The sequence below is a fragment of the Oncorhynchus clarkii genome, chromosome 7, assembly GCF_045791955.1.
Source record: "Oncorhynchus clarkii lewisi isolate Uvic-CL-2024 chromosome 7, UVic_Ocla_1.0, whole genome shotgun sequence".
Taxonomy (NCBI): Eukaryota; Metazoa; Chordata; class Actinopteri; order Salmoniformes; family Salmonidae; genus Oncorhynchus; species Oncorhynchus clarkii.
This window is the reverse complement of record NC_092153.1, coordinates 16,948,132-16,974,952: the sequence shown is the minus strand read 5'-3', so window position 1 is coordinate 16,974,952 and position 26,821 is coordinate 16,948,132. Positions and strand designations below refer to the sequence as shown.

The 26,821-nt window shown below is 44.3% G+C and overlaps 1 protein-coding gene across 1 annotated transcript; it reads left to right on the top strand.

Annotated features, from left to right (window-relative positions):
- Positions 1 to 25,200, top strand: LOC139412979 (ATP-binding cassette sub-family C member 4-like). Its single transcript, XM_071159915.1, has 30 exons — positions 1 to 274; positions 1,865 to 1,975; positions 3,197 to 3,317; positions 3,472 to 3,696; positions 4,220 to 4,309; positions 5,265 to 5,428; positions 6,333 to 6,458; positions 9,529 to 9,778; positions 10,524 to 10,631; positions 10,927 to 11,016; positions 11,543 to 11,734; positions 12,440 to 12,534; positions 12,643 to 12,729; positions 14,703 to 14,799; positions 15,022 to 15,231; positions 15,829 to 15,966; positions 16,097 to 16,134; positions 16,252 to 16,358; positions 16,519 to 16,665; positions 16,838 to 16,917; positions 17,028 to 17,178; positions 17,259 to 17,378; positions 17,540 to 17,650; positions 19,354 to 19,454; positions 21,811 to 22,158; positions 22,298 to 22,387; positions 22,513 to 22,685; positions 23,236 to 23,341; positions 24,123 to 24,257; positions 24,451 to 25,200. Exons 1-30 carry the CDS (start codon positions 201 to 203, stop codon positions 24,535 to 24,537), a joined length of 3,972 nt encoding a protein of 1,323 aa, XP_071016016.1. The 5' UTR covers positions 1 to 200; the 3' UTR covers positions 24,538 to 25,200.
- The last annotated feature ends 1,621 nt before the right edge of the window (positions 25,201 to 26,821 follow it).

Sequence of the window (26,821 nt, the reverse complement as noted above, 5' to 3'; positions counted from 1 at the left end):
AATTCCGACTCGAGATCAGTGATTGGCTGACATAATTCTCCTGGCTGTCTTTCTTGTAACCTAACCCAGTACCATCAGCGTGCAACCAAGTTTACACGACAGGAAATAAAGTAACCGTTTTGAAGACTGTAGCTAGCAGACTTTGTCGCACCGCACGCGTGGAAGTTGGCCAAGCCTTTGAATAGAGCCAGCAGGGAAATATGGAACCGGTAAAAAAAGATGCGAAGACGAATCCATCGGCAACAGCTAATCTTTTCTCACAGGTATTCTTCTGGTAAGTCAACAACCTTCGCCGCCGGGTTATTGAAATAAAGTTGAGCTAGGCTCTACAGGTAGTCGTTATAGTGTTTACTGAAAGTGGTACCGTTAGGATATTCAAAACGTATTCGATTAATTTTAGTTTGAGGGGTTAAATGATTTTCTGTTTAATTAAATTAGGTATAACGTCATAATAAACACTTATAACTCAAATCACTAGTATGGTTTAACACAAAGTGCGTTTTACCCATGTAATTCGATGGTTTTCCCCACCGAGAAATCACAATTTCCGGTTGATTCATACAGTCTTGGATTAAGGATGATGCCAAATAAGATTCCAGTAATTTATGAATCAAGAATATTGTTTGCGCAAACTAGGCTATTAATCGCCATCTCATTTGTCTCGGTAAACCTCTGCGAGAAGGGAAAGGATGGATGCCTCGTTTTGACTGAATGAGACAAGCTGTGCTTTATATTTGCATTAAAGACGCACTCCAGCAATATTTAGACATTTCCTGTTGAAAAACAATACACCAGCCCCACGTATAAATACAGTAATGTACAAATGGGTAAAACAAATGTTTTGAGCAAAATCGTTTTTTTCGAGTGCAAATGAGCTGAAAATGAGATTGGAGTAGGTCTTTAAAACATAATTTGCTGTTTGCTAAGGCATTTGCTGAGAATTTGTACATTTTACATGCACAGTGCACAACTCAAGCATTTGCAATAAATGCTTTTTACAAAGACATGCTACCAGTAGGCCTATGTCACAAATAGAGTAGATTGTCTACTGCAGTGGGGGCTTGGAGAGGTAGTAGGAGATGAAGAATAAACAACTTTTTACATTTTTTTTGTTCAACTTACTCTTGAAAGTTGTAATAGTATAATGCACAAGGTGCACCAATTATGAAAGTAGTCATCAGGGAAAAATTGATAGCTACATATCGGGATATTATTTTTGATGTATCGTTTTGACTATCCCAATATTTTTGTGCTAGTTTGCTGTACCAAATCTCCAGTATTTTTCCTTCATAGCTTGTTCTCCATCTTTTTAAATAGGGAGCCAATTCATTTCAGCACTTTTATTTCTATGACGGATCAAAACTCGTTTTCTGATAGCTCTCTTGTCCCTCTGCAGCAGACATATGGTGAGCAATATGTTTGGAACATTGAATCACAATAAAATCACAGTATAGAATCACAATGCATATAATATCGGCACCTAAGTATTGGGATAATATCGTGAGGTGCCTGGTAATTGCTAGCCCTAGATGAAAGGGGGGCATGGGTGAAACATTTTAGGAAGCACTGGTCTACTGCAAGATTTCCCAAAATTGGTCCTGGGGCCTCCCTGAGTGCAAGTTTTTTCCCCCAATTTGTTCCCCACTAGCACTACACAGTGACTCAAATAACTAACTCATCATCAAGATTTGAATATTTGAATCAGATGTGTAGTGCTGGGAGGAAAAAACAAAACGTGCACCCAGGGGGGGGGCCGAGTTTGGGAACCCCTCCTCTAGTGCATGCATTGCCCTGCTCATCCTGAACGTAACACTACATGTATTGAACTCTTCATCTCTACCTCTTCTCTTCCCTTTTTCGTTAGCTGGCTAAATCCTTTGTTCCGCATTGGATACAAACGGAGGTTAGAGGAAGATGACATGTACAAAGTGCTTCCGGAGGATGGATCTGAGAGACTGGGAGAGGAACTACAGAGGTATGGCAAACATAATTCTGAACTAAGTCAGAAGTGGCCTGTTGAATTGTGGTTAATTAAGGCCAAATAGAACGTAATAACGGAAGGGTCTTCGAACCAGATGTTTATCCTCCCACTACTATACACCAAGCATATCATGACAGCCATATTCTGTTGGCTGTTTACCCTTTGATAAATAGATGGAAAGGAGTTGCTGCATTTAACATGTCATTGTTAATATTTTACAGGCTCCCTGTCCTGCCTGCTTTCAAGGACGATTATGAAATGGCTCAGTAAAAGGAAGCATGTAAATGGAAAAAATGAGAAAATAATGTTGTCTAGCTTCAACAATCCAACCTGGACTCAATTTGTAGGATTTGGAATGTACATTTGTATCCCTCCATTTAGTATGATATGTTACCTTACAAATGGAATAATGGTCGTACCACATCATAGAAATTGGATGACTGACTGTATCAAGCATCTTGGAGGATGTATAGTATTATACGTCTTGCTCTAAGGCCAGGCTTCTTGTTGCGTCATTAGCATTTGTGGCTAACGTTAGCGGCTAAAGCAGCAGGTTAGGAGTATTAACTTAAATTCTCCATACCTGCAAAGTAGAGGTTAAGGGGAACAGTTAGCTAAAATGCTACAGTTGTCCCCAACGCGACTAAAACATGTAACCTTTGAGTTGCTGGACGTACCCATTCTCCCCGACCAACCACCCAACTTTTGTTTCTGTCTTAAGTAACCGGACCATTATTCCAAACGCAACGTAGCGTATCATACTAAATGGAGGTACACAAATTTAACTAAAATATCCTACGTCTGTTAAATGTGGTCAGGCTGACCAATCTGTTGTCTTTATCGAAACGGGGGTGTCAAAAATTGGAGGGGTCCAATCTGGCCCGCAGGTGGTTTGAATAATAAAAAACTCCTTGTTTTTGCAGGGAAAACGACCTCGATATATTTTTAAATGACAAATCAATGTATTTACTTCAGAACTATTTAAAGGTGTTCCATGTCACTCATTTAAATGTAAAGAAATCGCTGTACCAATCCTAGATTGTCCATTTGTATCACCACATGATGCAATGCAGAATTGAACATCCAGGTACCTATAGGGACTTCTTGCGTCGTCGGTCCTCACCTCCTTCTCAATACTCATTGGAGAGGACATGAGAAATCAAGTAATTTCAATTGCGATTCTCCCATAGTAAAAGAAAAGCCGTCTTTCCTCAGGCACTGGGACCATGAGGTGCAGAAAGCTGCTAAAGAACTCAGGCCTCCCAAACTCACCAAAGTCCTCATCAAGTGCTACTGGAAACCCTACGCAGTGCTGGGGATCTTTACTCTTATTGAGGTATGTAGAAAAAAACATGACTTGTGGAAGACGTACCGGTACCCTGTCCTGCTAGGGAATTTCAATGATATCTTAGCCATATGTTTATATATCAAGCTGTGGATTCACCTCATATCCTCTGTATTCTCTACCTCTTCTCTTGTTCCCCCAATAGGAGGTGATTAAGGTGATCCAGCCAGTGTTCTTGGGAAAGCTGATCCAGTACTTTGAGAATTACGATCCTGATAATATGGACGCACTGTATGAGGCCTTTGGCTACGCTGCTGGTGTCTGTCTGTCCACCCTGATCCTGGCTATCACGCATCACCTCTACTTCTTCCACGTCCAGAGGACCGGCATGAAGATGCGAGTAGCCATGTGTCACATGATCTACAAGAAGGTCTTTATAAGAGACACATGCCTACACACCTTTTTTTTCAAGGTTGTTTCTGAACTTGAGCTCGGCTGACTAAAGGATGAGTCTCTCTCACACACGTCAAACTCATTCCACAGAGGGCAGAGTATCTGCAGGTTTTCGCTCCACTCTTGTACTTGATGAATTAAGGTCACTAATTGGTAAGGAACTCATCTCACCTAGGGCAGTATTTCCCAACCCTCTCCTCGGGGACCAACATACGTTTCACATTTTTGTTGTAGTCCTAAACTTGCACACCTGATTAAATTAGTAAAGGGGTTGATGATTGATAGAGTAATTTAATCAGGTGTGCCAGTTTAGGACTACAACAAAAATGTGAAGCGACTAGTGGTCCCTGAGGAGAGGGCTGGGAAACACTGCTCTAGGGTATGACTGCCTTTCCAAACTGACGTGTAGGTATTTTCTTTGTATTGTGACAGTGACAAATCACTTGGTGTTATTTATTGAGTTTGCAATAATTAACTTGGTAATGTCTGTGTCACCCCAGGCCCTGTGTCTCAGCAGTGCAGCGATGGGGAAAACAACCACAGGCCAAATAGTGAACCTGCTATCCAATGATGTCAACAAGTTTGATGAGGTATGAACCCGGTAATATATATATATATCTATATCACTTTGCATATTGCTGACTTGATCTAATAGCAACAGCAGAAAAAAGCTGTTGAAAATTAACCTATACTTTTGATCCACTGTGCAGACAGACCCAATCCAATATCAGCTCTGTTACTTCAACCCTGGAAGGTTGCATAAGTCGCACAAGGCTGACTGAGTTGTTACTTTGACTGGCACCATGCAGGTTAACACTTGAGTTTAATTTTGATCTGTGTGCTGACACCTGGGGTGAAAACGTAACCTATTTTGGCATCTAAAGGGATCTGTTTCTTGGTGACAGACTGAAGTATAGTACTGTACATTCTGATAAAGGTCAGTCACAGGCTTCTCCAGGCACCTGGCAGACACATTAACATTTTAGTTGTTACTCCAGTGTTTCCCAATCCTATTTCCCCAGTACCCCCAACAGTACACATTTTTATTGTAACCCTGGACAAGCACACCTGATTCAACTGCTTAACTAATCATCAAGCCCTCAATGAGCTGAATGAGGTGCGTTTGTCCAGGGCTACAATGAAACCGTGTACTGTTAGGGGTACTCAAGGACCACGGTTGGGAAAACACAGCCCTACTCCACCCTACTGTTTTGATGCATGTTGTGGTCAATGATTCAAAGTCAAGGAAAGATGCTGCTACATATTACTGTTTAGAACATGGTTGAATGGAACGTACACAGTCCGATTCAGTGACTAGCATCAAACTACAGTGTAGATGAAGCAGCCATGTTGAAGATGTAACACAGAGGTCTAGAACTCATGGCTTGTGGGCCACATCAGGCCTGTAAGTCATTGGTGGCTCGCGGGTGGGAATTTGAGACAACTGATGTACAACCATCTCCCAAAATCCTGTTGTCGTTTAGAAATACTCTCACCCTATGAGTTCCAACACATGATCCCCCCCCCCCCTCCGCTTGGTTACAGGTGACTATTTTCCTGCACTTCCTGTGGGTGGGGCCTCTCCAGGCGGCGGCCGTCCTGGGGCTGCTGTGGGTGGAGATTGGCCCATCATGCCTCGCAGGCATGGCCGTCCTCGTCATCCTCATGCCAACGCAGACCATGTTCGGAAGGCTCTTCTCCAAGTTCAGGTAACACACAATGTAGATAGGAGTTTGAGTTTAAGATTTTTCAAAATAAGCAGGGAGTTCAGTGAGTGCCTTCCTCCCTTTTCTTGCCCAATACAAAACCAAATGAACATACCAATGGCTTTGTAAACTGATCTTTGGCCTGCTTTTAGCATGGACCATGTGAGAACGTAACCCCAGCGTGGACCGCGTGCGAACGTAACCCCAGCGTGGACCGCGTGCGAACGTAACCCCAGCGTGGACCGCGTGCGAACGTAACCCCAGCGTGAACCGCGTGAGAACGTAACCGCAGCGTGGACCGCGTGCGAACGTAACCGCAGCGTGGACCGCGTGCGAACGTAACCGCAGCGTGGACCGCGTGCGAACGTAACCGCAGCGTGGACCGCGTGCGAACGTAACCGCAGCGTGGACCGCGTGAGAACGTAACCGCAGCGTGGACCGCGTGAGAACGTAACCGCAGCGTGGACCGCGTGAGAACGTAACCCCAGCGTGGACCGCGTGAGAACGTAACCCCAGCGTGGACCGCGTGAGAACGTAACCCTAGCGTGGACCGCGTGAGAACGTAACCCTAGCGTGGACCCTGTGAGGGCACATTTCGCTGTCTTGTCAATAAACCAGGTTTTTCTAAGAAATATATATAGTGGTCTTTTTTCTTTTTTTAAACTTTTTTTTTCTTGAGCAGATGGTCAGGGGGCTTGAACACAATTACAAATAATTTGTAGACTGCAAATTGACCGCAATAAGCCCAAACAGATATAATATTGAACTAAATCATAGTAATTTCAAACCTTACATTTGTATACAATCGTATGCAAGTATCTCTATGTGTGGGAGTACTAAATAAAATCACATGAAGCTGGTGTTTTTACAGTCTTAAAATTTGCTCAGAACTGTCCTTTTCTTGCAGGAGTAAAACCGCTGCCTTGACTGACAATAGGATACGCACCATGAATGAAGTGGTGTCTGGAATCAGGATCATCAAAATGTATGCCTGGGAGAAGCCCTTCTCAGCACTGGTCAATGATGTCAGAAGGTAAAAAAAAGTATAACATTGAAGCTTTTGAACGGATCCCACTGCACAGAACAAACTCAATATTGAGATAGTGTTAGATTTGTAGATATTGTTACTGTAGTAATGCTTACTTAACAAGCGCTATTGTCCAAAGCCCACTACAGATTGTGAAATGTGTTATTTCAAGAATTCTGCCATCACCCATGATTCAATTCAGCTGGTTATCCTGTTAGGATTGCTGACGTGAGTCACGGTCCCATGATGTGTTTTAACCAAATACCTTCCTCTTATTTTTCTGTGATGAGGAATCGACACCAACAACAGCTTCTTGTGATGTTGTAATGCTGTTTAAGGAAATTGTCAAACACACTAACTACATTCATGTCAGTCTTCTGAGGGTTTGTCCAGACATTTTAGATAAGCTTATCTAGACAATGCATTGAGTCCATCTCGTACTTTGTGCCAAAGTAACACTGACACAAATGTATAAGTTATACAAACATACAGTTGTCAGTCAAATCGACTGAAATCCTAGTGATTAACCCTTTTTCATTAGGCTTGGGTGGTGTACTGGGGTATTTTGAAATACCCCTTGTTATGATTTTCAATACTGTCAATATATACTCAGTGGCCAATTTATTAGGTACACCCATCTAGTACCGGGTTGGACCCACCTTTTCCTCCAGAACGGTCTAAATTATTCAGAGATTAGAAACTTTGCTCAATTAGTATCAATGGATCTAACGCGAGCCAGGAAAACATTCCCCCACACCATTACAACACCGCCACCAGCCTGTACCGTTGACACCAGGCAGGATTGGGCCATGGACTCATGCTGCTTATGCCAAATCCTGACTACCGTTGGACCAGGCAATGTTTTCCACTCAATTATCAAGCGTTGGTGTTGGCGTGCCCATTGGAGCCGCATCTTGTTTTTAGCTGATAGGAGTGGAACCCCGGTGTGGTCATCTGTTGCAAGGACCGAGGAGTTTTGTGTTCCGAGATGCCGTTCTGCACACCAGTGTTGTACTGCGCCATTCTTTGCCTGTTTGTGGCCCCCTGTTAGCTTGCCTGATTCTTGCCATTCTCCTTTGCGCTCATCAACGAGCTGTTTTTGCTCACAGGACTACCACTGACTGGATGTTTTTGGTTTGTCGCACCATTCTCTGTAACCTTAGTCACTGCCGTTGCTGAGATACTGGAACCGGCCCGCCTGGCACCGACGATCATACCATGCTCGCTTTGCCTATTCTAAAGTTCAATCGAACAGTAACTGCATGTCTGTCTGCTTGCTTTATATAGCAAGTCACAGCCATGTGAATTACTGTCGGGGTGGTGTACCTAATAAACTGGACACTGAGTGTATGTATATTTTTTTTGTCATCTTGTGCACTAGGTTAATAGATAAAGCACATCTTGTTCTTCATTTTGCCTGTTGCTTATTTTTTCTTCTCGTTATGAAGCCCTGCCCCAAAGCAGCTGATTGAGCCAATCATGGTATGTTTGTTAACAAAGAGCACAGAGTTAACGGAAGCTGGACTGTTGTCCAGTGCAAGAGAGGTGATCAAGTTACGCTTGAAGTTCACAACTGTTTGCCAGCTAAATATCTTACGTTTAAAACTATCTAAGACGTGCCAAATAAATTCTCTCCAACTCAGGGCTCCAGCTATGTAAATGGTTTGCTAGCTAAGTGGCTAGCCTGCAAGATCAATATTATTGGTTACAGCAGAGACAATCAATCCCCTCCTGGATCAAGAACCCTGCTGTCTAATATTTGTTGTGTGCAGCAAACCTTTTGACATAGTTGTACAGCTTCATGAGCTGGGGTGTCTGTTCTTGTAATTTGTTTATGTTGACTTGCTCTTGTTCGCAATTAGCAAGCGTCCGCTATGGGAATACGCTAGTAATTTGTAAGCATTTTCTTTTTTTGACTGTTTGAAAAGAAATGGTGCCCCCTTGTGTGCATTGCCGGGAACCCCATACCCTGGTATGTTACAGTAGCGGTATGAAAATCTGGATACCACCTGACCCTACTTTTCATAACCACCACTATTGCCTGGTGTGGTATTGCTAGAGGGCCTCTGACACACAACCACCATGTACACTGAGTGTACAAAACATTAAGGACACCTGCTCTTTCCATTACAGACTGACCAGGTGAATGCTATGATCCCTTATTGATGTCACTTGTTGTATCCACTTCAGTCAGTGTAGATGAAGGGGAGGAGACTGGTTAATGAAGTATTCTTGAGCCAATTGAGACATGGGTTGTGTATGCATGCCATTGAGGGTGACTGGGCAAGACCAAAGATTTAAGTGCCTTTGAACGGGGTATGGTGGTAGGTGCTATGCACACCGGTTTGTGTCAAGAACTGCAACGCTGCTGAGTTTCACACTGAACAGTTTCCTGTGTGTATCAAGAATGGTCCACCACCCAACGAATTGAGACTCCTCTGCGGGCAAAAGTGGGGTGCAACGCAATATTAAGAAGGTGACCTTAATGTTTCGTACACTCTGTGTATATTACGATGTCCTAAAATGGACAACGGATCACAGCTGGCACAAAGCCACTGGCATGTTAACCGGTGTCGACAAGCTCTGCTTCTCCACCTCAGAGCTGTGACATGGACATGCTACTACTATCCAGTCATAAGGCTGTCTCAATCTGTCACCTGGCTGTTAGTATAAGGAGAACATGGTGCCCATGGTTTATCCCAGTGATAAAAATACTCAATCTGAGCAATTTTATAAAGGGCTACATACGGATTCCTCATGCAGTGGTTAATAATGTCACTGAGTGAATCTGTGGTGCACATCAACCTCTCCCCATGCAACAGGACAACCCCTGCTCCTCTCCTTTTGAATATCCACACGTGTTTACACATACTCGCAGGGCTTAGAAAAGTGGCCAGATAAACCAACAGTCATCAAAGCCATGTTATCAGTGTGTCGTCGTCCTGGTTTCCATGTCAATCTTGTTGCATCCTCAGGCATATTTATATGCAGACTTGTTTCTGTGGTCTTATATTTATTGAAATGCTTCCTGGGTTTGTTTATGTTACGGAACGCCTCTCTCCCATTCTTCCCCCAGGAAAGAGATCTCCAAGATCATGTCTAGCTCCTACCTGCGAGGCCTCAACATGGCCTCCTTCTTTGCGGCCAGTAAGATCATCGTCTTCATCACCTTCACCGTCTATGTCCTCCTGGGGAACACCATCTCAGCCAGCCGGGTGTTTGTGGCCGTGTCTTTGTACAGTGCCGTCCGCCTCACCGTCACCCTCTTCTTCCCCTCGGCCATAGAGAAACTGTCCGAGACGCGCATCAGCGTCCGCAGGATCAAGGTACAAAATACATGTGAGCTTCTGAGACTGCAACCATTTTAAGAAGGGGTTTCAGTATTTATTTGTGGTATCATATGGTAAAGTTACTGGGAAGCACACAGCATCTGTAGTTAATCCAAGGTAGAGATGCTATGACGCATTGTCCCTCGTTAAAAAGAAACCATGTCAAATGAAGACGTGAAAGCAGCAAAGCGCTGATGTGAATCATCACATTATTTATTGGGTGGTTTTAATCATTATCTCTGACATATGTAAGTATTATCTCTGTGTGAACCATACAATACCAGAGCTCTCCTGAGGTTGCGCAGTTGCGTCTTCTGCACGTGTTGGCTTCCGACAGTGCAGGTGTCGTCTCTGCGCTCGGTTCCTTTTTAGTTAATTTTAGACGTTCTGCCCTGATAGTTGCCTGGATGCCAATGTGAAACACAAGTCCCAGCGCTGGATCTGACCTCCTAAGACTCATTATGTAATCATGTCACATTATCATGCTTTATGATCAGTGACTGTAAAATCATCATGGGACTTATCTGAACCACAGCCAGGCTTTTCATTACTGTACGTCATCTGATTGTTCAAAGCCAGGGACGTAACGGGCATCATTGCTATCAAGATCTTCAAGTTGTTAAATGTGTCATCTCGATCCAACACGATTGTAAACGAAGCCTGGGATCCATCTCGACGCGGTGGTTTTGTTGACATGAGACATGGCTGTATATCACTGGTTCTCTCTTGTTTCCACTCTCAGAATTTTCTCCTGTTGGATGAGATTGTGAAAAGCAAACATGGATTCCTCCAGGAGGAGAAGCAAGAGCCCAATGTGGAGATCCAGGACCTGATTTGCTACTGGGACACGGTGAATGTTCAACCACTGCCACCCAGACTTGCTGTTTGTTTTGGTTGTTTCAGATTATTTTGTGCCCAATAGAAATTAATGTTAAATGTCACTTATTGTAAATAAGAATATAATGTTTCTAAACACTTCTACATTAATGTGGCTGCTACCATGATTATGGATAGTCCTGAATGATTTGTGAATAATGATGAGTGAGAAAGTTAGATCATACCCCCAAGACATGCTAACCTCTCACTGTATTACAACTCATATAATAAAGTCTAACCTGAAATGTCCCCTCTCTCACTCTGTACAGAGTCAGGACGCCCCATCTCTCCAGAACCTGTCACTCACAGTAAAGTCAGAGCAGCTTGTCGCTGTCATTGGACCTGTGGGGGCTGGAAAGGTCAGAGGTCATGTTTCTTGGTGTGCCAGCCTATTACATCACTGTATGAGGACAGCAAGGCAACTGGAATATTTATTTGTCTGCCGTGTGAATCAGAAACGGGTATTGCAGGATTTGGTTTTCTCCTCTGACTGTGACAGTGCCTTTGTGTACACTGAGTGTACAAAACATTATGAATGCCTGCTCTTTCCATGAGACTGACCAGGTCAATGCTATGATACCTTATTGATGTCACTTGTTAAATCCAATTTAATCAGTGTAGATGAAGGTGAGGGGACATGTTAAATAAGGATTTTTAAGCCTTGAGACATGGTGCCATTGAGGGTGAATGGGCAAGACAAAAGATTTAAGTGCCTTTAGAATGGGTTATGGTAGTAGGTGCCAGGCGACTGGTTTGAGTTTGTCAAGAACTGCAGCGCTGTAGGGTTTTTCACGCTCAACTCAATATTGGGAAGGTGTTCCTAATGTTTTGCACACTCAGTGTATGTTATCAAGCTCACCTGTTCCCCCTTCAAATTTCCCACAGTCCTCTCTGCTCAGCGCCATCCTGGGGGAGTTGCCTCACGACAAAGGGGTGTTGAAGGTCAAAGGTCAGCTGACCTATGCCTCCCAGCAGCCCTGGGTGTTCCCCGGAACCATCCGCAGCAACATCCTGTTTGGCAAAGCGCTCCATCCTCAAAAATATGAGAAGGTCCTGAGAGCCTGCGCCCTCAAGAGGGTAAGACACACTGAATGGAGCTCTCATGGTATTTAACGCTGGGAGATTGCTAAATGCAAGGATTGAAGCTCCATTGAGCCCGTTGGATCTCATGAACTTTGACTGCAAAAGAGAACCAACACCTTGGGCTCTAGGTGGTACGCCTTACATCAGAGCTGTCAACACTCGTACATGAACACATACACGCTGTCCTCTCTGCCCTATTGAACACAATGTGAGACTAGATTCAAAGTCTCACAATCACATCCCATGAAACAGACATCTGCTCTACAAACACTTCCTCTTTGATCAGAGGACTGGACTTTTAGCCACACATTCACTTGCCATGGAGAACGCTTCAAACCAATCAAATCAAATGTATTTATATAGCCCTTCTTACATCAGCTGATATCTCAAAATGCTGTACAGAAACCCAGCCTAAAACCCCAAACAGCAAGCAATGCAGGTGTAGAAGCACGGTGGCTAGGAAAAACTCCCTAGAAAGGCCAAAACCTAGGAAGAAACCTAGAGAGGAACCACACACACAGTGATCTGTAGTGAGTGTCACTTCCCCAACCGTGCACTCTGTAACACTACCACTGTGTACAAGCTGCATTCCCTCTGTGTGGAAGATCATGTCCTGCACATAGTCATTATGGTCCTCCTGTTTGAAGGATTGTGGGTCCTATTAACTCCTGTCGTCTCTGTTGTCCCTTCTGTGTTCAGGACATGGAGCTGCTGCCAGACGGGGACCTGACAGTGATAGGGGACAGAGGAGCCACCCTCAGTGGGGGACAGAAAGCTAGAGTGAACCTGGCCCGGTAAGACCATAGCTTGACTTCAAACCAGAGTAGAAATGAGTTGAGGTACATTCTATAGATGTGATGAATATCCTCCAGTCTCTATCTGAAAGCCTTGTTGTGTCTCAGGGCTGTGTACCAGGATGCTGATATCTACCTGCTGGACGACCCTCTAAGTGCTGTGGATGCTGAGGTCGGGAGACACCTGTTTGAACAGTGAGTTAACCACAGTTTCAGCTAAACAGTTAAAAAAATAAGAATTTATACACAACTGAATAGTGATGCAATACACTGCTAGAACTTTGCTCTCGGTACACGTCTCAACATGACTGTAAAAGAGCAAAACTATAGAAAACACAAACCGACTGGGCACACACACTGGTTGAATCCAAGTTGTTTCCACGTCATTTCAATGAAATGATGTTGAACCCATGTGGAATAGTTGTAGAATTGACTTCTGTGCAAGCGCATCCATTTTGCAGCACCGTAATCCTCACTCTCCTTGTCCTTATAAGGGGTCACGGGGATTGCCACAGGGTAGCTCACCAAGTCTAAACAAGATGTGCTACTGTAACATTGGCTAAGCAAGGACAGTACCTCCAAGGATCATGAGCAAAGCATACAGCAATGTATTCCTCTCTTACTTGTAATGCAGTGAATAAACTACTGACTTACTGAAGCATAAACTGGAATGTGTACAGTACTACCACTATTGTTCTGAGGCGTTATGAAGCATTCTGTTCCTGCTCCTGTCCCCCAGTCCTTTGTTGGTGGCTGGTGATTTATCTGGCAGGGTAGCAGAAAGCCTGGAGCGTTCTATTCCAACCTCCCTGAGGTCTCCATCAAAGCAGCCCTAGCCTCTGATCACAGCAGAGGGGCCCGGTGGGGACCAGTGAGGGTAGGGAGGCAGGAAAAGGAGTGGTGCTGCTGCCACTGTCAAGCACACAATGGCAACAGAGCCCTACTCTACCGCTTCCTGTCACATGACATGGTCCCCTGGAAAGTGTTCATAATGGAACCAGCAGGGCAGTGACGAGGGGTGGGCAGCACTTTTACTGTGCAGGGCTCACATGAATAAAAAGCTATAATGGTTAGAACAGGTTTCAATAGCATTGTAAGTGTAAATCTGTGTTTTTGGTGTGGATGCTGTCACAGACCTGCCAACATGCACACATTTTACCTACCAACTATGCAATTCTGTCCATGTATGAGATTGAGTTAAAAGTACGCAGAAATGAATGGGTCCTGAATTGATTTTAATAAATACATCCACTGAGTAAATCATCCCGATTCGAGCTGCAACACACAGACATGTATGGAGTTTGTGTCAACAGATATGGTGATTTAATACATCATTATTCGACATAGCTACCCCGCGTCTGCCCCTCCTGTTTGATGTGATGCTGAGTTTGCCGACTGTCGGCTGTACGTACACATGGACAAATCCCTTTTCGGCTCTGTGTGTTGTGGAAAGGTAAACTCATTGTTTCAAGCTAACGTTAGGAAACATAAGCTGGACATTCAGTGGGCTCTAAAGTGTCAGCAGTTCACTCGCATTTGCTAGTGAAAGGAATGAAATGCAAATACTAAAAATAACTGGTGTCATTTGGGCGAGTGTGATATACATTTAATACTGTTGTGGCCCCTCTTCCCTCTACTGTTGTATTTTCCACGTAACATTACGAGGTTCACGCAACCTGATAGGCTGTAATGATCAAAAATCAATATAAACATCTTGGCATTAAATTGAGTGGGGAGTTTAGAAGACTGCGCGATGAAGAATGAGTGAGTGTCTGGTATTAGCTATAGAGGAAATGCTTCTAAAATGTCTTTGCACTAGATTTGAGATTTTATCAATTTCGAAAATCTGAAATTATGTATGCGCTGCAAAGAAATCCAATAGGCACCTTTACCTAGGCTGAAACAGCAGACTCTTCTAGAGAACAGCGTTCAGGTTCCCTTTGGGGTAGCCTACTTAAGCTTTGTGTAGCCAATTTGATCTGTGTCGATGCGATCATATTTTTTCAAAATGATTTTGCTTTTGTTGTTTAGGAACCATGTCTAAAAAGCAAATACTTGTGAGCTGGCCCTAGTGATTGTCACCTCTCAAACAGGGGGCCAATCTCCAATTTGCCGGCGCGCATTTGGTACTCTAAAAAGTCTTGGTGTCTATTTCCATGTGTGTCCAGGTGTATCTGTGGTATTCTGAAGAATAAGCCCCGCATCCTGGTCACCCACCAGTTGCAGTACCTCCAAGCAGCCAACCAGATCCTTGTCCTCAAGGAGGTGTGTTCAACATTCCACACACACTTTAAGACTACATAGGAGCACATATGCACTACCCTGTGCTTAAGTTAATGCAGGACCCGCACTGCAAGCGGGTGTGGTTGGTTACCATGGGTTACTGTAAACACACGTAGGAACACCTGTATAAATGCAGACCGACTTAAACATTACATACAAACTCCAGATGTTTGGTGGGGTGTGACTTTCGTGTGTCTGTTTCAGGGTCACATGGTGGCAAGGGGGACGTACAGCGAACTCCAGCGCTCTGGGGTCGACTTCACCTCCCTCCTGAAGAGGGAAGAGGAGGGGCCACAAGCCCCAGGGGTGGAGACTGAAAGCCGCTCGCCATGCAGCCGCACACTCTCGCAGAATTCAGAGGTCTCCCACACCTCCTCCATACGCTCTGTTAAAGATGGAACTGAACAGCTTCCGGTGGGTCCCGCCCACTTCCGGTCCAGTCCTTAGATACAGTCACTAGGAGCATTTTCACTCTGCCCCTGAAATTTTGTAGCAAAGCAGTGAGTGAATAAAAAGTTACCTGTGCTTGCTCTTTTTGTCCACAAAGCAGTGCGTACAAACTTTTAGTAGAAGTTTGCCAGACAGCAAAGTCCATCACACGTCATATCTCAGACAGCACTGACCTGATTTTGACGACCTTTGTGTGAATGATGTCTTGCCATAGAAATCCAGCATTTACACAATTACACTTATTTGGCCCAATAGGGGGGGGGGTGTTTACTGTTGTAATTTTAGTAGAACCTATGCAAGCCACAGCAAAGTACATGTTGTACTTTCCTTAAAAAAACAACTTTCATTTGGATCTTGCTGACATGCTCAGATTCCCCAACACAGGGGTTGTGTAAGTTCTCAACTTCCCTCGTGCTTAAACTATGTAGAGGTTCATCTCCTACACAGAGTGCACAGAATGACTCACTAGACATGATATCTGTGCAACGTAATGTTATTTTATTTGCAGTGGCTTTAATAAATAACCCCCAATAAATCATATGGTGTTTGTGTGTAATGCAGGCAGAGCCTGTCCAGACAGTAGTCGAGGAGAGCCGCTCGGAGGGGACCATCGGCGTTGGCCTCTATGTCAAGTACCTGAAGGCAGGCGCCAACATCCTGGTGTTGATAGGAGTTGTATTACTCCAGTTCCTAGCTCAGGTAATGACATCATAACCCCAGTACAACTACATGGTCAAAAGCAGCGCTAGTAGTGTGGAAGAAACTCAATCTGATGACGACTTCATTAAATGATATAGGTCTACTAACATACTTGTGTTTTTGTGTGCAGGCAGCATATATTCTGCAGGACTGGTGGTTGGCATATTGGTAAGACGTTTTAATTTCACTGTTCATTTTCAGTCATGCAACTGTCATGATACCCTTTTAACATGCCGTGTTGGGACTGGCTCTGTGCTTTACCTCTGTCTCCTCTGTGATTGACAGGGCAGGAGAGCAGGAGAAGCTCAACGTTAACGGCACTGTGACCATCCAAAATGGTGTCAACGTCACTGAACAGCTGAACCTGGATTTCTACCTCGGCATTTACGCAGGTGAGACACAGTGGAAACCCTACTCAGGGAGTTGTTTTGATACTCCTAGAATAGTGTCATGCAGGCTCTTTCTTCCTCCATAACCTTTGTGCGTCTGTCTGTGTTACAAAATGTGTGCTTCAAAATGTAACATTCTAAAATGGGAAATCTGTGTTTTCAGGTTTGACTGGAGCAACTCTCATCTTTGGCTTTGCCAGGAGTCTGGTGATGTTCAATGTGCTGGTGAAAGCTGCTCAGTCTCTGCACAACCGCATGTTCAACTCTATCCTCCGGACACCTGTACGCTTCTTTGACGTCAACCCAATTGGTGAGCCATAAGCCTATGCGCAAACTGGAACACATAGGGAAAGCAATTTTCTGTTGCCACAGTTTCTGTGTTGAGAGACGCTACATTGTTTGCTTAAGGTCAAACATTAATATATCTGTAGACAAAGAAAGAAGTCTTTAAATTCCTGGTCTTGTCTTCTGTTGTGCCCCAGGAAGAGTCCTCAACCGCTTCTCTAAGGACATCGGCCAACTGGACGCGGCCTTACCTTGGACCTTTGTGGACTTCATTCAGGTGAGCCACGACACATTTTGGCCGGTCATCTTCACAAGGTATTTACTATTCGATCACCAGTTAATCTGTTCCCTCTCTGGTTATTTCTTTGGGCCTGTTTTCCTGAGTAGATATTCCTGCAGATCATCGGTGTGGTCGCTGTAGCGGCCTCCGTCATCCCCTGGATCCTCATCCCATTGGCTCCTCTTATCATCGTCTTCCTGTTCTTGAGACGCTACTTCCTGCAGACGTCACGAGATGTCAAGCGCCTGGAATCCACCAGTCAGTGCCAATGGCCTTTTTTGCTTAATAGTGTGTGTGTGCACATTGACAGTAATCAGTAACCGTGTGTCTCTCTGCAGCTCGGAGTCCAGTCTTTTCCCACCTGTCTTCGTCCCTCCAAGGTCTGTGGACGATTCGAGCCTTCAGAGCTGAGGGCCGATTCCAAAATACCTTTGACGCTTATCAGGATCTGCACTCAGGTGATTGTCCTTTCAATGCTACCTTACTTTCGTTTTGTTTGTCTCCAATGGGTCTAAGTACATTGATGGAGAATGATATTTAATAACATGTATACATTCTACCCAGTCTCCGCTCTGTGCGGTCTGTTCTATAGGAATATAACTGAATCAGTGTCTCTCAGAATCCTGGTTCCTGTTCCTGGTCACCTCTCGCTGGTTCGCCGTCCGCCTGGATGGCATGTGTGCCGTTTTCGTCACCATCACTGCCTTCGGCTGCCTTCTGCTCCGAGACCGTAAGGGACAACGGCACACAGAGCCAACACAATTACAGAGTACAGTCGTGGCCAAAAGTTTTGAGAATGAGACAAATATTAATTTCCACAAAGTTTGCTGCTTTTAGTGTCTTTAGATATTTTTGTCAGATATTACTATGGAATACTAAAGTATAATTACAAGCATTTCATAAGTGTCAAAGGCTTTTATTGACAATTACATGAAGTTGATGCAAAGAGTCAATATTTGCAGTGTTGACCCTTCTTTTTCAAGACCTCTGCAATCCGCCCTGGCATGCTGTCAATTAACTTCTGGGCCACATTCTGACTGATGGCAGCCCATTCTTGCATAATCAATGCTTGGAGTTTGTCAGAATTTGTGGGATTTTGTTTGTCCACCCACCTTGAGGATTGACACCAAGTTCTCAATGGGTCATTAAGGTCTGGGGAGTTTCCTGGCCACGGACCCAAAATATCAATGTTTTGTTCCCCCGAGCCACTTAGTTATCACTTTTGCCTTATGGCAAGGAGCTCCATCATGCTGGAAAAGGCATTGTTCGTCACCAAACTGTTCCTGGATGGTTGGGAGAAGTTGCTCTCGGAGGATGTGTTGGTACCATTCTTTATTCATGTCTGTGTTCTTAGGCAAAATTGTGAGTGAGCCCACTCCCTTGGCTGAGAAGCAACCCCACACATGAATGATCTCAGGATGCTTTAATGTTGGCGCTCACCTTGTCTTCTCCGGACAAGCTTTTTTCCGGATGCCCCAAACAATCGGAAAGGGGATTCATTAGAGAAAATGACTTGACCCCAGGCCGGCAGTCCAATCCCTGTACCTTTTGCAGAATATCAGTCTGTCCCTGATGTTTTTCCTGGAGAGAAGAGGCTTCTTTGCTTCCCTTCTTGACACCAGGCCATCCTCCAAAAGTCTTTGCCTCACTGTGCGTGCAGATGCACTCACACCTGCCTGCTGCCACTCCTGAGCAAGCTCTGTACTGGTGGTGCCCCGATCCTGCAGCTGAATCAACTTTAGGAGACGGCCCTTGCGCTAGTTGGACTTTCTTGGATGCCCTAAAGCCTTCTGCACAACAATTGAACCTCTCTCCTTGATGATCTGATAAATGGTTGATTTAGGTGCAATCTTACTGGCAGCAATATCCTTGCCTGTGAAGCCCTTTTTGTGCAAAGCAATGATGACGGCACGCATTTCCTTGCAGGTAACCATGGTTGACAGAGGAAGAACAATGATTCCAAGCACCACCCTCCTTTTGAAGCTTCCAGTCTGTTATTCGAACTCGATCAGCATGACCAAGTGATCTCCAGCCTTGTCCTCGTCAACACTCACACCTGTGTTAATGAGAGAATCACTGACATGTCAGCTGGTCCTTTTGTGGCAGGGCTGAAATGCAGTGGATTTTTTTTTGGGGGGGGGGATTCAGTTCATTTGCATGGCAAAGAGGGGACTTTGCAATTAATTTCAATTCATCTGAACACTCTTCATAACATTCTGGAGTATATGCAAATTTCCATCATACAAACTGAGACAGAAGACTTTGTGACAAATATAAATTTTCATTCTCAAAATTTTGGCCAAGACTGTATACTTGGGCTGAAGGAGGATATGAAAACTGCAGGTGGTTGCCAGACCAGACCTAGAATAGCAATGATTGATTGAGCATTGGGTCTAACCAGTGTCCTGTTTGTTTCTCCTCTGGCCTTGTTAGAGGTGGAGGCTGGATCTGTAGGCCTGGCGTTGTCCTACGCTGTGACTCTCATGGGGATGTTCCAGTGGGGGGTACGGCAGAGTGCTGAGGTGGAGAACATGGTGAGACAACCAGATATGTAGAGGAACACCTGTTTTTACAATCAACCCCTTCAGAGATGCTACATGCTTTACAAACCCACCAGACAACCTAGTCTGGAAGTATGTTGATTGAAATGTGTAACCCAGTTCTCAGAACTATGGTCACTCTGAAACTGCCTCCTGGTCTATTTGGCCTTTCATCTTGTTCATGCTGGTTTTCATGCCAGTGTTGTCTTTGGCTATGCCGGATTAAGTGATAGGACATGCTATTCTATAAAATCCTTTCTCTGTAATTAATATTACCTGATTGAGCTAATTATGTAAATGTAATTAACTAGAAAGTCAGGGCACCACAAAATAATATTTATAGAGCAGTTATCTTCCGAATAAACTCTTAAAGACCTAGTAATATTTTACATAAATAGCAGTCAATATTAATCGTCACCTTATTTCAGTCTCATCTGAAAGTTGTAAACTCTTGGTTATCTTCACGAACCCTGGCTAACAAGTTGAATCAGCAATACAAAATTGGGTTAATTTATTTACTAAATACCTAACTAATCACACATAATTACATATACACAGGATGAATCATACCTTGATTACAAATTATATCATGAAGGAAAACGTCCCTGGCGGACGGAACAGAAATGACAGCTGGTTACACAAAGAAAAGGGGGATTGGGTTTGAGTGAAAGAGCGGGAAGACTTGAGGAACAAAGGGAGAAGCCATGCTATCGTAAATACAGTATCTTATGCATTTTAAATTACCGCCCATTTGGAAAAGGAAAATGCAGTAAATATTTACTCTGAGCTGCGCTTCGGTAGGTTGGTGGTTGATGGAAGGTCGTGTTGCCCAACAGAGTCCTTTGTCCTTTGAAGAATGTCTCTGCTGGTAAATTGGGTACGTTGTAGTAATGTCGTTGTGTGGTAGACGGGATACTCTGTCTGTTCTTTTCTAGCCCACGTTTGCAGCTGCTGTTGCTAACTCAACGGCTAGGAGGTATCACTTCTGTAGTGAATAAGAGTTCAAAGTTCATACCATTCGCAACCAAAGCTCACGCTGAGGTTGGCTTTGTTCTATAGTTATTATCTGAACCATTCTGACATCGGATCGTCATCCTAATGTACCCGGAAAAGCTGACATGTTAGTTCTTTTAACGTATGGACCGTCGTCCTCACATCCTCGGAACAGGAGGTTACATTTTCTTCAAGGCTTTATATAGTGGAGAGAGAAGGGTGTGGTTTTATAACCCATGTCTCTTCACAGAGGCGGGCCACTGTTGAGCAGAGCCCTAACCTTATGAAAACCCAAATCTCTCATTTGGAAGCTAAAATTAAATTTGATCTTTTCACCAATAATTTTATATTCAAACATTTAAATTGCACAACAATTCCATGTGAATCTGATAACTCTAATGTGTAGACTTTCCACTGTAGAGTTTGTCATCCTATCATTGATGAGAATGTCTCAGATGACATCGTATTCATTAAGTACCAACCCATATGTTCAACTGGTCGGATTACCAAAATATGGTTCATTTCCCCCCACCTTCTGATGTTCCCAGAATCTTTATGTTAACCAAGGGATTTTCAAATGTCACACCAGTGGGGTAGAGAGAGGGGAAAAAGGGGGGGAAGAGGTATATATGACCGTCATAAACCTACCCCCAGGCCAACGTCATGACACCAGGATGGAATGTTCGTCCATAACATCTTTCAAGAATCCAGCCTGAGGGTTTTCTGAAGCTTCTTAATGCAGCTCTCTATAGTGCTTTTAGTTTCAAGTTTAAATGTACTGCACAAGTACAGTGTGACATGCCTTTTATTGCCAGCTCTAAACCCAACAATGCAGTACTAAAAATAACAACAAAATCACATGAGAAATAGAAATAAGAACAGCATGTGAAGTGAGTAAGCTATATTTGGGGTCAGTTAGTTACAGTACCATATTTACAATGTGCAGGGATACTGGAGTGATAGGGGTGGGGTAACTAGGCATCAGAATGTATGATAAACAGAGGAGCAGCAGCTAATATGATTGTGTGTGCAAGAGTCCTGTGAGTGAGCATAGAGACAACATTAAATACAAGGGTCAACTCTGATAGTTTGTGTAGCCATTTTGTTAGCTATTTAGCAGTCTTATGGCTTGGGGATAGAAGCTGTTCGGGAGCCTGTTTGTGTCGGATTTGATGCACTGGTACCACTTACTGTGCGGAAGCAGAGAGGACAGTCTATGGCTTGGGTTGCTGGAATCTGGGCCTTCCTTCCTGGGTGGCAGTGAGCTCGCCCCCAATGATGTACTGGGCTGCTTAGACGCCATGCTAGTACAAAAGCCAGGGCTGTTTGACTGACATGGTTTATTCACCGTCCTCAGATGACGTCAGTGGAGAGGGTGGTGGAGTACACAGAGCTGGAGAGTGAAGCACCCTGGGAAACCCAGATGCGTCCTCCTCCTGAGTGGCCAAGCCAAGGCCTCATCACCTTTGACCGAGTCAGCTTCTCCTACAGCTCAGACGGACCTGTGGTCCTGAAGGACATGAAGGCCATGTTCAGGCCCAAAGAGAAGGTTGGCATCGTGGGCAGGACGGGTGCGGGGAAAAGCTCCCTGGTATCGGCGCTCTTCCGCCTGGCAGAGCCAGAGGGCAGGATCTACATTGATGGAGTTCTGACCTCCGAGATCGGCCTCCATGACCTGCGCCAGAAGATGTCCATCATACCTCAGGTAGCTACTGTTGGTGGGTCTTCTGTGGCTGCTCTGTCCCTTAGTCCTTCTGAATGTAGTAAAGGAAAGGCTTCTAGTTCAGATATGGCTCTGTTAGAGCTTATTACATTTTTCTGTTTGTGGCCCCTCTGTTCTGCAGGACCCAGTGCTTTTCACCGGCACCATGAGGAAGAACCTGGACCCTTTCAGCCAGCACACAGACGAGGACCTGTGGAACGCTCTCCAAGAGGTACTGCTCCTCAGACTTCTATTGATACAGTAACGGGACATACTCTCACGTATTGACATACAGGTTAATGTGTGTTTTTGGTGGCATTGATCAGGCTCTTACTCCAGTAACTGTTTCCTCTCCAGGTCCAGCTGAAGTCTGTGGTGGAGGAGCTGCCCAATAAGATGGAGACGGTTCTGGCCGAGTCGGGCTCAAACTTCAGTGTGGGTCAGAGGCAGCTGGTCTGTCTGGCCCGAGCCGTTCTGAGGAAGAACCGCATCCTCATCATAGACGAGGCCACAGCCAACGTGGACCCCAGGTACAGAGCTGCCTCTCTCATACACACGTGTTGCCATGGAGGACCTCCTGTCTGTCCTTTCGAGCTGAGCAGCAGAGGCAGCTGATATGCTGCATTCATAACCAAGTGGGAAGGTGGTATTTACCACTTATGACTGGGAAAAACCACTTGAAGGCCCCTCCAACTAGTAATTACTAGTGGGGAAACTCATCTATCATCCCTGAGTTTGGACTTTTCTCACATGCTGACTTCACCTACTAAGAAAATTCTCGATAACATTTGACAGTAAAACCATACTTAAAAAAAAATAAAAAAATAAATGTACTTATGGTTTTCCAACACTTGTTCACAGGCATGATAGCTGTAATTTTAGTTTGATGCAGCCTCTTGTCAATTAGCCACTCGTCTTTTCTCAATTAGTTGAAAGCATCCAACTGGTAATTACCACCTTCCCACTTGGTTATGAATGCAACATAAGACTGGGAGGCATCTAGTAGTAGAGGAAAGTGTGTGTGTGTGTTTCTTCCTCCCAGCTGAGTGTGTCCTCCCTGTCTGTGTCCTGGCTCTGTAGAACAGACGAGTTGATCCAGAAGACGATACGAGACAAATTCAGGGAGTGCACTGTTCTCACCATCGCCCACCGCCTCAACACCATCATAGACAGCGACCGCATTCTGGTGAGAGCTCTCCAGTTACCCAGTTGGGTGATCATTGTGTATCTGTCTACTCTAGAGTATTATTTTATTTTTTATATATATACACTATTCAAAAGTTTGGGGTCACTTAAAAATGTCCTTGTTTTTAAAATAACATCATTGTTAATGTTGTAAATAGAGGTTGGCCGATTATGATTTTTCAACGCCGATACTGATTATTGGAGGACCAAAAAAAGGCGATGCCGATTTTTATTTTTATTTTATTTTTTTATTTTTTTTGTAATAATGACAATTACAACAATACTGAATGAACACTTATTTTAACTTAATATAAAACATCAATAAATCAATTTAGCCTCAAATAAATAATGAAACATGTTCAATTTGGTTTAAATAATGCAAAAACAAAGTGTTGGAGAAGTAATATGTGCCATGTAAAATAGCTACCGTTTAAGTTCCTTGCTCAGAACATGAGAACATGTGAAAGTTGGTGGTTCCTTTTAACAATATTCCAAGGTAAGAAGTTTTAGGTTGTAAGTTAATATAGTATTTATAGGACTATTTCTCTCTATACCATTTGTATTTCATATACCTTTGACTATTGGATGTTCTTATAGTCATTTACAACCGTAACAATGTCTACACTGTATTTCTGATTAATTTGATGGACCAAAAAAATGTGCTTTTCTTTCAAGAACATTTCTAAGTGACCCCAAACGTGTGTCCAAGGGCTTGTCGGGTCCTTTTTGTATCCCTAATGATAGACCATAGATTACTTACTATAACTTCATTCTGTTCCCAGGTTCTAGACGCGGGTCAGATCCACGCATACGACGAGCCCTACACCCTACTTCAGAACCACGACGGTATCTTCTTCAAGATGGTCCAGCAGACAGGCAGGCAGGAGGCTGTTGCCCTCCTGCAGTCAGCTAAACAGGTAAGTAGCACACTGACTCAACAGAGCATGTCCACTTCACTCTCCCACTCTGTTCTCTGGCAGTGAAATAGCTTACTGCTCAAAGTGACATGCTGCCAGACAGATGTGTGGGAGTAGTGTTCTTGTGCATCCACCACACCTCTGGCTTTTCGGGTTGGCGTACACTAACACTGGTTGTCTCGTCTTGATTCAGGCATACAACAGCCGGAGTCGTCCAAGTACGAGCAACGGAGGGGTCGGAGCGGACGGCAACTTGGTCATCTTTGAGACGGCCCTGTAACAGCCTGGAGGAGGCTTTGGCTATTGTTTAAAGCCTGGAGTACTGCTCCTCAGAGTGGGCTGGCACTGCAGTCCCATGGCATTCTCCAGTCTACAGAGATGAACAGTGCCTTATCACCCTGCAAAAACTCCATGTCGGAAACTCCATTTGGACAGGAAGCTGCAAAGAGGTGGAACGGTTTGGTCCAGTGTGTCATAGGCGGAGTTGAGTCAAATCCACTTATGCAGTTGTAGTGATTTTTCCCCAAGCTAAGAAAGTTGTGATGGGGTACGTGGTGGGGAAACACTAATGTTAACCGTCCCTTATTTATTTATCAAACAAACATGCAGTAACCATTCGATTTTAAAGGAATAACCATCGAGACCCATGACAATTGATTGTATAATCGTGACTTGACTGATAAATATTTTTGCCAGACTTGTGTCCACAATTTACAATGGCCAAAATTTGAGAACTCTTTCCTTAGATTCATTTACGTGGCCTATTGTCTGGTTATATAAACTATGTAATGTAGTTTAGTGCCTTCATTTTTTTGCAGCAGTTTTAGATGAATCATCTTTGTATAATTCATATTTATTAAAAATGTAATGTGTATTCCATGTAAAAACAGAAGTTATTTAGCTATACCAAATCAATCTCATGTAAAATGTAACACTTTATGTACACCAGTGATTTGACTTATTTGCACCAGCAGCTCCAAATGCAGTATTTACTGTAGTCACTGCATCAAATAGGGCTTGCGAATGTCTTCTGAAACTCAATACTCGGGTAGTTTGATTATGAATCCCACTAAATATTTAGTCAAAGGGCAATTTCTCAGGCAAAAATTGTGCTGATACTGTCTGGGAGTGGCCTGAGTGAAGGGGGGGGGGGGGGGGGGGGAACTGACAATTGGCTTATTGGCAGAGGTTTGGAATGCTCTTGGTGGTCTAACTAACGCCCTCCATTCACCTCCAACCTGCCTCCCTAAAAGGCTGTTCTTTAATTATCTCACCTCTTGCAAGCTCTGCCCATTTGAGCTTTCATCCAACCAACCACTCACATGTCCTCAGAACAAGATTGGATAAGGAAAACTGCTGCGTTTACAAAGGCAGCCTAATTTGGATATTTTTTCAGGTCTGAAAAACATCTGTTCAAAAGACCAATTAGTGGAGAAAAATATCAGAATCAGGCTGCCTGTCTAAACGCAGCCTACTTGGCCTTTATGCACTGCCCCAAAAAATAAAGGGAACACTAAAATAACACATCCTAGATCTGAATGAATGAAATATTCTTAATAAATACATTTCTCTTTACATAGTTGAATGTGCTGACAACAAAATCACACAAAAATGATCAATGGAAATCAAATTTATCAACCCATGGAGGTCTGGATTTGGAGTCACACTCAAAATTAAAGTGGAAAACCACACTACAGGCTGATCCAACTTTGATGTAATGTCCATAAAACAAGTCAAAATGAGGCTCAGTAGTGTGTGTGGCCTCCACGTGCCTGTTTGACCTCCCTACAATGCCTGGGCATGCTCCTGATGAGGTGGCGGATGGTCTCCTGAGAGATCTCCTCCCAGACCTGGACTAAAGCATCCGCCAACTCCTGGACAGTCTGTGGTGCAATGTGGCGTTGGTGGATGGAGCGAGACATGATGTCCCAGATGTGCTCAATTGGATTCAGGTCTGGGGAACGGGCAGGCCAGTCCATAGCATCAATGCCTTCCTCTTGCAGGAACTGCTGACACACTCCAGCCACATGAGGTCTAGCATTGTCTTGCATTAGGAGGAACCCAGGGCCAACCGCACCAGCATATGTTCTCACAAGGGGTCTGAGGATCTCATCTCGGTACCTAATGGCAGTCAGGCTACTTCTGGAGAGCACATGGAGGGCTGTGCGGCCCCCCAAAGAAATGCCACCCCTCACCATGACTGACCCACCGCCAAACCGGTCATGCTGGAAGATGTTGCAGGCAGCAGAACGTTCTCCACAGCGTCTCCAGACTCTGTCACGTCTGTCACATGTGCTCAGTGTGAACCTGCTTTCATCTGTGAAGAGCACAGGGCGCCAGTGGCGAATTTGCCAATCTTGGTGTTCTCTGGCAAATGCCAAACGTCCTGCACGGTGTTGGGCTGTAAGCACAACCCCCAACTGTGGACGTCGGGCCCTCATACCACATTCATGGAGTCTGTTTCTGACCGTTTGAGCAGACACATGCACATTTGTGACCTGCTGGAGGTCATTTTGCAGGGCTCTGGCAATGCTCCTCCTGCTCCTCCTTGCACAAAGGTGGAG

Coding starts and splice junctions, on each gene's coding strand:
- LOC139412979 (XM_071159915.1), top strand. CDS start 201: ATGGAACCGGTAAAAAAAGATGCGAAGACGAATCCATCGGCAACAGCT. Junction 3,318..3,471: donor GGATCTTTACTCTTATTGAG/GTATGTAGAAAA, acceptor TTCCCCCAATAG/GAGGTGATTAAGGTGATCCA. Junction 15,967..16,096: donor TACTCCAGTTCCTAGCTCAG/GTAATGACATCA, acceptor TTTTGTGTGCAG/GCAGCATATATTCTGCAGGA.